Genomic DNA, 14,617 nt, shown 5'->3' with positions numbered 1-14,617 from the left:
GTATGAGGGAGAGGATGAATCTGTTTAATGGCTGCTCTCAAAGACTACTCAGTCCCCTGTGATACTCTACTGAGTAAAGACCAAAGAACGAAGGCCATCACAGCCTTGAGTATTGTGAAGTTATGCCAGTGTTTGCACTGCTTGCCTTTACGTCATCAGATATGATGACCTTTCTCTGATCCTCAACCTCTCACTGGCCCTGTGGGTGCTCCCTACACAAGAATCAGCAGACCTGGGCTTGGGGACACATAAGGTCTATTTGAAGAATTATTGGGCAGCAGTTTAGGGGGTGATTAAGAGCATGGCCTTGATGTATATTGGTATCCCAGCTCTGCAGCTTAGTGGCTATATGACCTTCATTGAGTATAGTCACTCTTAATCAGGTATAGATTATAGTATCTTCAGAGAATTGGTGAAAGTAAGGTTATCCATGTCAAACTCTCCAATGCTTAACCCAGTGACTGTTCAATAAATGTTTGCTATCATGATCATTGCTATGAGGAGGAGAAAGCATTCTCAGCCAACCAAAGAACTATAGGACCCATATTGCATGATCTTAGTGGTTTCAGTTTGCAAAGGGCATGTGTATGTTTTATGTCAATTGATCCTCAGTCACCCTATAAAATAGTGTCATTTTCATCCCCATTGCAGAGATGAGAAAGCTAAGACCTCACGTATGCTTTCCTGGGCATTTATCTAAACCTTTTAGCTTTTGCCATTCTACCTCTCTCCCTATTTGCTCCAGATAATCCAACTTTGGAATGATGAGGAGATGGAGATACAAGGGTCAGGGACACTGGCTGTATGTTTGGCACTCATCAGCCTGTTGCTCTTGACCAGCCAAGAGTGCGGTAGATCCAGGAACATCTACCTGGTGCATGACACAGGCCTTTACCTGAGAGCAGGTTTGGAGCTAGCCCTGGGTACAAATGGCTCTTTCATGGGGGAACTGTAAGTGACCTCTGTTTCTAGCAAAAAAGAGCCCTGTGTTCCAGTCTCTTCTTTGGGAAGAATGGCAGTCCCCAACCATTATAGTGACACTGAGACTTCCCAGTAGGGTAGGGCCTGAAGCCACATCCCTTGCACCCCTGCCAAGCTTACCCAGAAATTTCCCCTTGTGCCTTATGGCATACAGTCACGCATCTTGAGAAGCTGTGACAGGGCTTCTGTTACAATTCTCTGAGCAGAAGCTAGGGAACATCTGAACTGGAGACCAAAGCCCAGATTGGGCCTGAAGGTCAGAAATGCATGTCTAGACCTAAGTCTTCCCCCCCTTTTCCTGTGTGGCTTTAATCAGCTCCCCCTCGCTGGGCCTCACTTCTCTATGTGGAACACGACGACGGATCCTGTGCCAGACTCTGAAATCTCCAAGATTCCTTCCAGCTTGGAGCAGACTGCATGATGGCCACCCAGAGATAGGAACTGGTGGATGCTTACCTTATAAGGAAGAAGGGTCTTCGAAGATGTGGTCCGTGAGGAAGCCATTATCCAGGATTATTTCAGCGGGCCCTACAACACATCACAAGTGTGCTTCCAAGAGAGAGGCAGAGTGAGAGTACACACACAGGAGAGAAGTAGAGGAGGTCAAACAAGGATACGCAGATCGGAGTGGCACGGCCGCCAGCAAGCGAATGCAGGCAGCCAGCAGAAGCAGCAAGGTGCGGGAACAGATTCTCCCCTTCAGCTTCTGGGGGGAGTGTGACCCTGCCCACACCTTGATTTCAGCCCAGGGAAACTGCTGTTGGACTTCAGGCTTCCAGAAGTATGTGGAATACATTTCTGTTGTTTTAAGTCCCCGTGTTTGCCGTTTGTCACCACAACTGTAGGAAACGAATACATGGCCCTCTGTGTCCAGAGCCCCTCGTGCGTTCTTGCTGCCCGTCTGCCCATCGAGCCTTGCAGTCTCACTTGGTGCCTGTTCAAAAGAAGAACGAGACACTTGTCTTTCTTGAAACCTGCAGGAAGGCAAAGTACTCATTTAGCGTCAAGTTCTCTGTTCCTTTCAACTTGGCATCTGCGGTCGCCACCAACACAATACAGCCTCCGCCCTCTGCTATTTTCAGTTTCTCCTCGTCCTGGGAGTCGGTTTCCAGCCAAGTCTCTTACATCAGGAAAAACAGTCAGTTAATGACCTTGAGATCATCAGTATGTGAGTAAAGAAGAGAACATTCATTTAGTAGCACTAAGTGTTTTCATTCAATAAATATTTGAGCATTACATGCAAGCGTAGGGACTGACAGCAGGGAAGCTGACAGGACAGATACTGATTCTTATGCCACATTGTGGTGGATCACACTTGATAAAGCTTTTATGTCTATGCTCAAGCTTATATTGCAGCAAAGTACTAATTTTCCAGGCCCGTTAGCAGAGCATCAGACCCGTGTTTCTGCTGGGCAAACTTTCTCATTGCCTATTCCCTGGCTTGAGCTTCTGCAGAGGGTCCTGAGAAAGCATCTTTAGCACTGAGGACCGTTGTTGGGGACGAAGCAGTACAGAGCTTGGGTCATTACTGGTCCCTCGTATTTCCCTAAATTCTACCAGGATGTCTCCCCCGTGCTCCCCTTACCCCAGTCAGCTCAGAGCTTTGGGATTTGAGAAGAATGTTGAAGAACTAAAAGCACTATGGGGAAGAAGGAAGAATATTTGAATCCTCCTTTGTTTAGTTCTGTTCTTTCCATTACTTCTCTGTATCCCAAGTGACCTCAAGAGAAAAAAATAGCACTCCCACTACCATGATTTCCTGTGCCTCCAACCCACCCTCACTCAGAGTGGGGACTCAGCTTCCTACACTGAAATGGTGCCCCCGACCCTTGGTGGCTCTGGTTGAAAAACCTGATCATCTCTGAGGTATGCCTTTTTTTCACCCCTCACTTCTAGGTATCACAATTCAGAATTCTGCTTCTTACAACTTCTTCCCCTCCACCCACACCCGAGGCACCAGCCCCTCCTGCTTTGACTACCGTGGCCCTGTGCTGGCTCCTCCCACTGCTCCTCACCTCCACACCCTCAGTCGGTTCACACAGGGACAAGAGGGAGTCTTTTAATACATAAGATCACACCCACATCATCCCTTGCCTAAAATTTCCCATGTTCAGAATAAAATCCAAAGTCCTCACTGAGGCCTAGCAGGCCCTGTATGATCAGACCTCCTTTCTTATCATTCTCTTGTCTCCTTGGCCCTCGTGACACTGGCCTTCCTGCCATTCCACTCATTACTTTGACATTTCTGGATGTTCCGGGGTCACCTGTGGAAGGAGGCCTTCCCTCACCACCCAAACTACAAAATGCCATCCTTCCGGTAGGGGTCCCTGTCTGCCACTGCGTACCAGTTCATTTGTAAATTATCCGTCTCTGGCACTAATTGGTAAGCTCTATGAAGACAGAAAAGACGACTCCTCTCCAGAGCCTCAGTACCCAGAATGGTGTCGGGCATACAGTGGTGCTCAATACGTGCTTGATAAAGAGTCAAAGGTCAGCATATGATCAATGTGGAGGACTTGAAGCTCCTTCCAACTCTAAGAATCTGTGAGTCTGTGAAGGCCGATCAGCCTGGATTAGCTAAATACCATTTATAACCAGATTGGAGTATCAGGAATACTTAGTTGGTGCGCCTCTTCTGAGACTGAATTGATTTTTCTCTTCTGGATTCCACCCTATGAGGACCGCTGAGTGCAGAGCAAGGTGCCCAAGGCCCTCTCTGGAGAAAAGGCAGGGAATGCAGAAGCCATCACAGTGTGCCTCTGGTCTCTGTCTGCAGTAGTGGTCTTCCTCTTCATCCACGTGGTTGCTGGACTTTCAAAAAAATCTTTGCTTTATCCAGTGGTCTTGGTCTGACTACCTGTTACTCCTGAAGTCCTAGGTTAAATGTTCTTTACTCAGTGACAGTTTCCTGGTACCCAGACTAGGTTAGGTCACGCAGTTCTGTGATCTGTGTTTGCCCTTTCTTAGCACACATCACATGCCTGTCAACGTTTATCATTAGCTGCCTGCCTTGCCATTCTGAAGGCACCAAGATTGACCCCATCTGTCCTGTTCATCATCATACTCCAGGTGAATAACAAAGTGTCAGGGACACAGTAGGTGCTCAATAAGTGTTTGTTGAATTAACAATTGGATTTTTATGCTAAACAACAAAAAGTGACAACATAAATTGCAAAAAAAAAAAATGTGATTGATGATTGACTACTTATCACTTCCCCAACACCAGCATCAAAAGCATCACCACCCTTATTTGGACACTATTTTGTGGTCAGCAGTAGGTGGTGGGACAGGAGAGTAATGGGACATTTGCTGCTGGGAATGATCTAATTATTGAGCAGATTTTTCTGAGGCACGGACCTGGGTGGCTCTGTAGAAACCATCCAAGGAAGACAGTGAATCAGATTTTGTTCCTACCATCTTCGGTGTGCATGCAGATTATGATCTTTTCTAGAGGTTGTTTTTTCAGGAAGTTCTATACAATTTCCCCATAATCTCTCTCCTTGTAGTCTGAGCCCTTCATTTTCCTCCCAAGGAAGATAAAGCACAACTGAAGATAGAGTAGGAAGAATTAGGCAAGGCTCTCCTGTTTTGAATATTTTTCAACTTCTCAATTTTCCTTTCTACAAAATGGAAATAATACCTATTTTCTCAGGATTTGGATAATAATAGTTTGAATAGCTGAATTTAGCATGTGAAATGTTTGATAAGCACAGTTGTTTGCCCCACATAGTCTAAAATGCACAGATTTTACAACTAATAGAATTTTGTAACTTACATTTTCAGAGCTAAAGCTTAACCCACCCAAGTAGGGAATAACATTCTAATAGGGCTTATTGATCCACACTTTGACCAGTCAGGTACATTAATGGAAAGGCTGAGGCTAGAGGTTCTCAGGGGGCCACCAAACAGGAGCTGAGCCATGCACACTGGAACAAAATCCTCATCTTGACTTATGAGCACTGTACCCTAGAGACAGACCAGCCGACCTACCATGACCCAGCTCCCGTGTGTCTTCCCAGAGCCTCAGCAGCACTGGCTCCCAAATGGCACAGCTTATGAAACCATAGCTCAATTAATGGGGAACAGAAAGGAGGATGGGTGATCTATATTTTGGTGTTGAGAGGGATTTAGATCATCTGAACTTCAGGGAGCTTTTTATGTAGTAGTTGTAAGTTGAGAGCATGTATGAAGAGCTGGATGTCTTATTTGGAAGTGGATTATCCACATAAAGGGTACCAAATCCCATTCTTTATTTCCTGAATGAAACTTCAGGACCAAGGTCTGACGGTGAGGAGAGCATTTGAAGGCAGGGCTGTCCTGGCCTGGAACTCAGGTTCACCACTCCTTAACTCTCTACCTTTGAGATGCCACTGCCCAGAAATTAGGAAAGGGAATCTAAAGCCATCAGATGATTTTTTAAAAGTATGTTAAATTTCAATCAAAAGGTCAATTGCTGCTGTAACAGATGATCACATACTCAGAGGCATAAAACCACACAAATTTACTGCGTTATAGTTGTAGAGATCAGAAGTCCAAAATGGGTCTTATGGAAAATCAAGGTGTTGGCAGAGATGCTTCCAGATGGGAGAGTAGGAGAGAGAATCTGTGTCCTTCTCTTTTCCAGCTTCTAGAAGCCTGAATTCCTTGGCCTGTGGCCACCTCACTCTCACCTCTGCTTCCGTTGTCCCATCTCTCTCTGTGGCTCTCCTGCCTCTTTCCCTTATAGATCCCTGTGTGATTAGATTAGACCCACCTGGATAATGCCAGGTACTCTCCCATCTTAAGGCCCTTCACATAATTACACCTGCGAAGTCCCTTTTGTCATGTAAGGTAACACATTCACAGGTCTCAGAGAAGAGGACATGGGCATCTTTGGAGGGGAGGATGTCATTCTGTCCATCACAGGAGACAACCAGAACTACTTGGAGTCTCTGTATCTTCCTTCCTTCCTTTCTCAAGGCCACCACAATCTGCCCGGTGTTGTCAGCTATGGCCATCTAGGATTCCTTTTCCCTGCCTCCTCTTCCTCTTCCAGATGGAGCTTTTGCTGAAGCTTCAGACCACCACAGCTCACTGCACTCACTTCCTTGCCAGACCCTGGTCCCAAGCCAAGTCTGTATTGGTGTAGTTCTTATCAGTGCTGCCTGTCAAATATTTCTCTCCCCCTCCCCCCACTGGATGCACAATTCATAGGTGAACGCTGTGTGGGCGGGAAGGTTCATGTGATTAGTTCTGGCCAATGATTTTTAAATGACCTCTAGGCTATGATGCCATGAGACCTTTTAACCCCTTCTCTTTTTCCTTCGGTACAATAATCAGCAATGTTCAAGGTGGATGGACTGGCATTTGGTGTGTACAGGACACAGGAAATAAACCTTATTGTAGCCACCCCCATATATGGGGATCATTTGTTACTGTAACATGTTACGTCACTTATCCCAGCTGATGCATTTAGCAAGGGTTAATGGGAGGTAAAAGAGAAGAGCAAACAACACAGATCGCTCCTACCTGATTCTTTCTATTTGCCTGTCTCTATTCACAGGCCTCATACACTTCCCTATATCTCTGATGAAAATGTCCATTAAACCCCATCTCCTGGCTGGTGGGTGGGTGTCTGTTTTGAGAAAGTAGAAGATTTACTTTCTGAAGTATATGTGATAATCTACCCAAAGATATACCATTGATCACACATAGTTGACTCTACATCAGTTGAAATGAGAAAGCTCTACATGGTGATAGGGTCTGGGAGAGAACAGGGTGGTGCTACAGCGTTTAATCACAATCATGCTCTTTATTTCTCGTGCTAAGCCCTCACAATGGAAGTCGGTTTCTTTCAGGGCAAGCACCGAGTGGGAGAGAATTTGGGAATTTGATGGAAACTACAGTAGGAAGGGAATCATGCAGACATCCTGGAGAAAAAGAAGCCATGCCAGGCTGGCCTGGTGCCCAGGGTGTCTGCACACCACAGGTACTCACTCCCCGAGCCACCTTGTTTGGCAATCTTTAAATGCCCTCCCTCAGCCTGCTCCCCTCATCCACAGTGCTGCTGCAGCCCTTGCCTGAGGCGAGAGATTGGGATCAAGGTTTAGCTCCCACCAGCTGGAAATGGATGTCTAGCACACCACTAGGGGGGCAGCAGGCAAATGCCTGCAGGTGACAACAGGAACTTTACATGCATGTTTCACAGAAACGTTATTGTAACCTGGCTTAGGCATTGGTAAGTTTCTCTCTAAGCACAGCTACCACATTCCGGTCTTCCGCTAGGCTGTCCGTGCATGAGTTCCTACGGGCCAGCCTCAGGACCCATCGCCCGCCAAAGTGCATTGTTTCTATGGAAACCTGCAATCTGGGTCCAAAATACCCAGGTTAAAATTCTGCTATTCTATTTGACTCTGTGTGTTTTCAGTGGAGGATGGCCAAAATTAGATAAAAAGAGGGTTTCTTTTCTAAATGTGTGCATTTGCCTTATCCAAATGATCAATTCTTGTCAGTAAGAATAACTGAGGACCCCCTCTCCTAAAGCGTCTGTTTAGAAGGAAACTACTGTTCTGGGAGGATTAGCCAAAAATGAAGATGGAAATCCTCTCCAGCCATTGTTCATTTGCTTTTTCTTTTATTTCTTGAAACCCTGCAGGGCGAGCCCTGCTGAGACTGACGGACAAAAAGCTTGAGCGGATGGGGATTGCACAGGAGAACCTCCGGCAGCATATCTTACAACAGGTGCTCCAGCTGAAGGTTCGCGAAGAAGTCAGAAACCTACAGTTACTCACACAAGGTATCCTGCTGCTGCCTAGTGGGTGGATGGAAGGGGAGGTTGGAATGAAACCCTTACCATCATGACAGAGGGGATCCAGGGAGAAACTATTACTGTGTTTTTGCAGAATTTCTTTTATTTAAAAAAAAGGCATATAGATTTAGAGGCCACTTCCCTCCTAAAACTTCTCTTTTTCAGAGGTCACTGGGGGAAGGATGCACAAATAAGTAATGGATGAGCAGATGGAATTATCTGATGACCTAATTTCACGGACATCGCATAGAGTTGTATAGGACCCCAGAGATATGGATACAGTTGCACCCCTAGGGTTGTACAGTGCGGCCCAAGCTCTCTCAGTCTGACTACCAATTCTGAGGGGGCCTCGGAATTTGCATGACTGCATAGTTCATACGATCATGACACAAGTGGGATTTTTGTCATGTTTCGTTTTACTTTGCCTTTCACTGACTAGTGGGAAAAAAATATTTTAAAGTTGTCTGTATATATATGCATATGAACACATACACTCTTGGGAGATTTTTGAGAATGCTATTTAGCATCCTGAAAATAGAATCATTTTTTAAAAATAGACTGTAAAGAATTTAAGCTCGGAATATTATGCCCATATAACTCTAAACAAAAATCATTAACAAATTCGATATGTTAGACCTATGACAGGAAATGACTGAAAAAAACTGGAATTTGAAGAAAACTTTAAGTTGCCCTATATGTAACTCATCTGTCTACATAAGATTTGGTTGCTATCAACCTCCACTGGCTATAATCCTTTATTTATTTTATTTTAATGTCCATTATACACCGTTTTAAGTGAAAGGATGATAAAATATGTATTTTTGAGAGCCTGTGGTATTTTTCAATCTGTAGAATATTGTAACTGCATGCATACTGATACTGGAGAAATCTGGGTCAGCCAAGTTTCATGTTATTGCATTTAGATTATAACCCAGTAATAGACCATTTGCCTAGAGAAAGTGATGTACTGACTAAAGATGACTGCTCTAGAAGGATGAGTACAGACTTTGAGTGATATGAAAATAGTGTGTTTATTTGATATGCATTATTTGCATTTGTCTCCGGAGGCTTCCAGTGATAAATTTATAGGTACAAGTACACTGAGTGATTTAAATTTGAATCTGACATACTGATATACTTTTTATTTTCTTTGAAGAAGTAAATAGAGATTCAAAGATTTATTATAAGAAAGTTCATCCTAGTGCTATTTATAAAACTGAAAAATTATGAACAACCTAAAGGTTCAGCAATATGGAAAGAAACAAATAATTGTGTTTAAATTCGTAAGATACAATATAATGCAGTCATTAAAATTAAATCTTCAAGGAATATATGACAACATGGGGAAGTACTCAAGAAATAAATAGGAAGTGGAGGTGGGGGGGGAAATACCATGTAAAAATTTTTATTTATAGTATGAATCAAATTTCTTAAAAAGAACATATTTTTATATGTACACAGAAAAAGGGATGCCAATGAATGTGCCAATGTTTTGATAATAGTTCTCTCTAGGTGGCGGGATTGTGGGTGATTTTAATTGTTTTCTTTGTATTTTTTTTATATTTTCCAAATTTTCTCATTTAAATCTGTATTATGGTTATAATCAGAAAATACATGCACATTTTTTAAGCTTCAATCATGTGCATCATTCTGCAGGTTCTGGTTCGTGTCTTGAGGTTTTCTCTGCTCTTTTGTTTTCTGATGATGATATATAGAAAATGAGACCTAAACTCATCTCGTGTGCCTTAGACTCTTTTTTTTCCCTCTGCTACTGTCAGCCTGCAGTGTGTTTGCTTTGCAAAATCATTTTCTACAGCTTTCATTGCCCTAGATGCATAATATATAAGATTTTTCCTGAGATAGTACTCAAGTCTATTAAGCTAAATATATGTTTGTGTTCTGGGAAGGTAATGCTAAGTTCAGCCTTTTCAATTCAGTTGTCACTTTCTTTAGCTTTGAAAAGCTGTGCATTTTGTATTCTTTCATTCCACTCCCTTTAGAAGAGATCACATTCACTAGCTCTTGGATATTCTGTCTGCACTCATATTACCTTTTTTATTGCTTGTCCTTTACATGTTAATGTTCAAATTCATTTCATGCCAGGGAGACTTGAGAAAATCTATAGCCTTATTGAAGTGATGGTTTCCTTTTTAAAAAAAGTGAAACAAAAAAAATTGACAAGTTGTTTTTATGACTGATAATAGAAGTTCTAAAGACAGCTGGGGTAGGCTTAAAATATTTTGGGTCTGGGTTTGCTATAATAAAAATTGGAATGCTATTCTACCCAAGTAACGGACTGGCATAACATATATATCATATAGAAATTCACCATGGGGGTGATATGTGATTCAGTGTTGAATATTTGATTCCTCATCTCTGCAAATATTAATCAGTAGAAATAATATGCTGAATAAGTCCAAACAAAGATTTTAGAATGCTACTTAGCTTCTGGAAATCCCTGAACATGTTTCTAAAGGAAATAACAGCTAAGTCTACTTTTCCAACTTTCTGATGGCTGTTTTAAAACTGGCCTTAAGCTATTGATTCTGTACCAGTCATTTTCCCACCATTGGCCAGGAGCCCCATGACAGTAATAGGACTAAGATGGTCTCAAAAGGACTGGGAAAGCTCCTGCTGACTACTGTGGGTCATCTGAACACAGGGAATATGGAGTTTCTACCCTGCTTTTTCTTATTCTCCTCCTTCTGGATGCTGACCCAGAGACAAAAACTGAGGTATTTTAAAAATGTGCATGGTGGATTCATAGTAAATACATCAGTTTATAGGCACTAACAATGAATCATGACAAAAAATTTTTAAAACAGCTCATCATCTAAAGCCAGAACTGTCCTTCAGCTAAAATGCTGGCCTCTGATTTCCCTTCTTTTGTTCACAATGGTCCTATAACTACCTGACATTTTGCAAGAAACGGAAGCCATGTTTGGCCCTGCCTTGGAGACCATTGAGGTGGTTTCTTCCTCAATACAGTCTTTTGGTCTTCTGTGTCCTGCCCATGAGGTAGCCAGGATGTCAGTCTGGTGGACTTGCTAAACAAACAACTGTTTACTGCTCATTCCTGCGGAAAACTCACCCATGTTACAGCACCTGCGGTTGTCTTGGGGAATGCAGTACAGAACTGGAAACATCATCATTCTCTCCTGCTTGATTCATGAGAGATGGGAGAAAGGTTCCTTACGTAACACACAGCGGTGGTGCAGAATATCAAATTAATTCATAACCAAGCTTATGAGGGTCATCTTTAGCTTTTTTAATAATGGACAGTATTTGTAGGAAGAAAAAGACCCCAGGGATACTGAAAGCTGACTGTTTCTCATATGGCTAATGAGTTTTAAATTTTTACTATATACAAATCACTGCACAGTTATGTCACATCAAGTCCTGACAGTTACCCTACCGTGATCAGTGCTGTAGTTAGCCCCAACTTATATATGGGGAAACAGAGGATGAAGAATTTGAGTAACAGACCCAGTGTCAGACAGCTAGTAAAGAGCGCAGTACAGGTCTGTCTGCCTCAACAGCAAACGTCTATCCATTACATTTCAGTACCTCTGATACGTCAGATGGGGGTAATAATTCCTATTTCATGGTGGTGTTGTGATGGTTAAATGAAATTTTATGTGGAAACCATATAGCATAGTTTGTGGCATATTCTATGAAAAGGGGTTGGCAGACTTTTTTTTTTTTTTCTGGAAAGGACCACATGTATGTATTTTAGTCTTTAAGGGCCATGCAGTATCTGTGGCAACTACTACATCACGTAAAAGCAACAACAGATAATCTTAAATGAATTGAGTATAGCAGTATACCAATGAAACTTTATTTACAAACATAGTTGGTGGGCCGTAGTTGGTGGACGCCTGCGTTACAAGGGCAAAAATGTAAACTTTCAACATCATTATCAAGATTATTTTTTTATTCTTAGTATCTTCCCTTTTGAGTTGTAAATGCTTCCCTCATTTCAGGAACATATATATATCTCTCCTGGGGTGTCCTTTTCAATGTCTTCCTTGTATGGATTGTGTAAAAATGTAATCACAACTGTGAGGGTGGGGTTATTTTGGGCAGTAGAAACCAGTATCCAAACTGGAGGATAAAGCAGATGAAGGTAGCAAATGCCACCATCTCCAAATGCCTTTTTAATGAGTGCCTACAAAGTGGGTGGGGGGGAGACCACAATTGTTTACCAGGGCCACTTAGAGCTCATTAAACATTAGCGTTTCCCGAAGGACTTCTTCCACATTGTCCAAATATATGTGGCAAAATTTAGTTAAGAATTGCATGACCAGAGGACTTTCCTAGAGCTTCATCTTTTGGAATGACACGAATTAGAAATACTACTTTCTAATCCAAGAAGACTTTTCAGAACCATGTGTACAGATTGGGTATTTTAGTCCAGTCACCCCCACAGTGATACTTCAGCAACTGAAGTAGGCCATCTGATCTGAAATAGGCCATCTGGTCCACCACATTGCTTAAAGAAGGAAGTCTTTGTAGAACATAGCAATAGACTCTTTGAGAAAATTTTTCCAATCTCATTTTACAGTTTTGGGCTCCAAGACCCAAAGAGGATTAGAGCATAGTTCATGGTTACACAGCTGGTTAGTAGCATAACTGAAACTGGATCCCTGTTCTCCTAGTTCTCAAACCAGTGTTCTTTTTTCTTATTGTTTTCAATTAAGGTTTAATTTATATACAGTAAAATGCACCATTTTTAGTGTACAGCTCTGCAGCTTTTGACAAATGCATATAGTTGTGTAACCACCACCACAGTCAAGATATTAAATAAAAGTTCTGTAACTCCAAAAACTATTCTCCCTGGTGCCCCTTTGTTGTCAACCCCTCTCATTACCCCCAGCCTCTGGCAACCATTGCTGTGTTTTCTGTCCCTTTAGTTTCGTCTTTTCCAGAATGTCATAAGTGGAATCAGAGAGTCTGACTTCTTTCACTTACTGTGATTCACTGAGACTTAACAGAGCTGTGGTGTCTATCACCAGTTCATTCATTTTAATTGCCTAGTATTCCACTGGATGGATATCTCATAGTTGGATATACCCCATTCTCCAGTTGAGGGACATCTGGGTTGTTTCCAGTCTTGTAAATACTAATAAAACTATTATAAGCATTCATGTACTGGTTTTCATATAAACATGAGTTTTCATTTCATTAGCTACGTATCTAGAAATTGCTGGGTCATATCATAATTGTGTGATTATTTTCTTAAGAAACTGCCAGGCCAGTATTCTTAAGATAATAAAAGAAGAAAAACAGTGTTAGAGGCTGGCTTTCATACATACAAAAATATTACAAGTTTTCTGAAAACCATTCTATCTTTGTAGAAGTCTTACCTAGCGCTTCCTTGAGCTACACCATCTTAAGAGGCCCCTGTTTTCCTGAGTTTCATAAATTGTCTCAAAATAAATCAAGGTTAAATATGTTTATGGTCCACTTGTTCATTTAACTAAAATTTTCTTAGCATCTCAGTTGTCATTAAGAAATACTTCCTTTGCCAGGGTGCCTGGGGGGCTCAGTCGGTTAAGCGTCTGCCTTCGGCTCAGGTCGTGATCTCGGGGTCCTGGGATCGAGCCCCGCATTGGGCTCCCTGCTCAGCAGGAAGCCTGCTTCTCCCTCTCCTTCTGCCTGAAGCTCCCCCTGCTTATGCTTGCTCTCTCTCTCTCTCTTTGTCAAGTAAATAAATAAATAAAATCTTTTTTTTTTAAGATTTTATTTATTTATTTGACAGAGAGAGACACAGCGAGAAAGGGAACACAAGCAGGGGGAGAGGGAGAAGCAGGCTTCCCATGGAGCAGGGAGCCCGATGCGGGGCTCCATCCAAGGACCCCAGGATCACAACCTGAGCCGAAGGCAGACGCTTAACAACTGAGCCCCCCATGCACCCCTAAATAAAATCTTAAAAAAAAAAAAAGAAATGCTTTCTTTGTCTTCCTTCTGAGGAAGATAATTATAGTAATATTTCCAGCTCCTGGAAAAGAAAACTTGAGCCAATCAGATTCCCTTTTATGCATATGTGAGGTATGTCTGATGGCCCCTTATTGTATCTTCCACATTACACTCTTTGAATTTCCCGGCTCCTCTGTGTCTTTTATTTAGTTGTGCCACTGGTGTTACAGATCTGGTGTTCACATGTGTGTTCTCGTCATACTCAGCTCTTCTGCCTTATCATTGGTTAACATTGAGCTTTACCTCCTTGATGCTCATCTATTTGCATGAGCATGATGATGACCCTCCTGGCTCTCCTCCTCTTTTTCCAATGCCACCTTCTCTAGTTGAGAGCAAGGCCCCTTCCTCTATCACTCCCTGAATGTCAGTGCCACCTGGGGAATGGGTCCTCTTAGCTCTTCTCATTGTGCATGCTCTCTGGAGAATCTCATCCACTGCCATTGTTTTAACCATCCCCTCCTTCATAGTGATTCTCAAGTATATCTTAGACTACTATGAAGCTTCAGATCTTTACTTTAATCTCCCTAAAGGGCATGAACTCTGAATATTCTACTCAAATTAAAAATGTTCTAAATCAACTCCATTGTCTTTTTCACCATCTCCCCAGCCTATTCTTCCCCCTGTGTTTCTTCTCAAGGTTAATGCCATTACTCATTCCATCACCTAATGTAGAAGGCTCACCTGACCTATGATTACTCCTTCTCCCTTACCACCCATATGTAATCAGTGACCATATCTTCTGAATTCTGCTTGTAAAATGGGTTTCCAGTCTTTTCCTGCCTCATGACCATGCTAGCTACTGTGTTAAACCATTCCTCTTAAGCTCCTTCCCAGGCCATAAGAATGACATACTAGTTATTTGATCTCTAG

General features: G+C 42.4%; 1 protein-coding gene across 5 annotated transcripts in view; it reads left to right on the top strand.

The window, feature by feature from the left end:
- The window catches only part of SAMD12 (sterile alpha motif domain containing 12), a 377,845-nt gene that overhangs the window by 206,920 nt on the left and 156,308 nt on the right, over positions 1-14,617 (top strand). For 4 of the 5 annotated variants that reach the window (XR_003515902.2, XM_027571885.2, XM_027571863.1 and 1 more), the window contains exon 4: positions 7,616-7,756. Coding sequence is in view for 4 of the 5 variants with exons in the window: in XM_027571885.2 (XP_027427686.1) it covers positions 7,616-7,756 (141 nt within the window). In the remaining variant the exon portion in view is untranslated. Of the gene's footprint in view, positions 1-7,615; positions 7,757-7,933; positions 8,010-14,617 lie in introns of those variants that run through there. The other variant, XM_027571875.1, reaches the window with a different exon arrangement.

This window comes from Zalophus californianus, chromosome 4 (genome assembly GCF_009762305.2).
Source record: "Zalophus californianus isolate mZalCal1 chromosome 4, mZalCal1.pri.v2, whole genome shotgun sequence".
Lineage (NCBI taxonomy): Eukaryota > Metazoa > Chordata > Mammalia > Carnivora > Otariidae > Zalophus > Zalophus californianus.
Note: the sequence above shows the minus strand (reverse complement) of the source record. Positions and strands in the feature narration are given on the sequence as shown.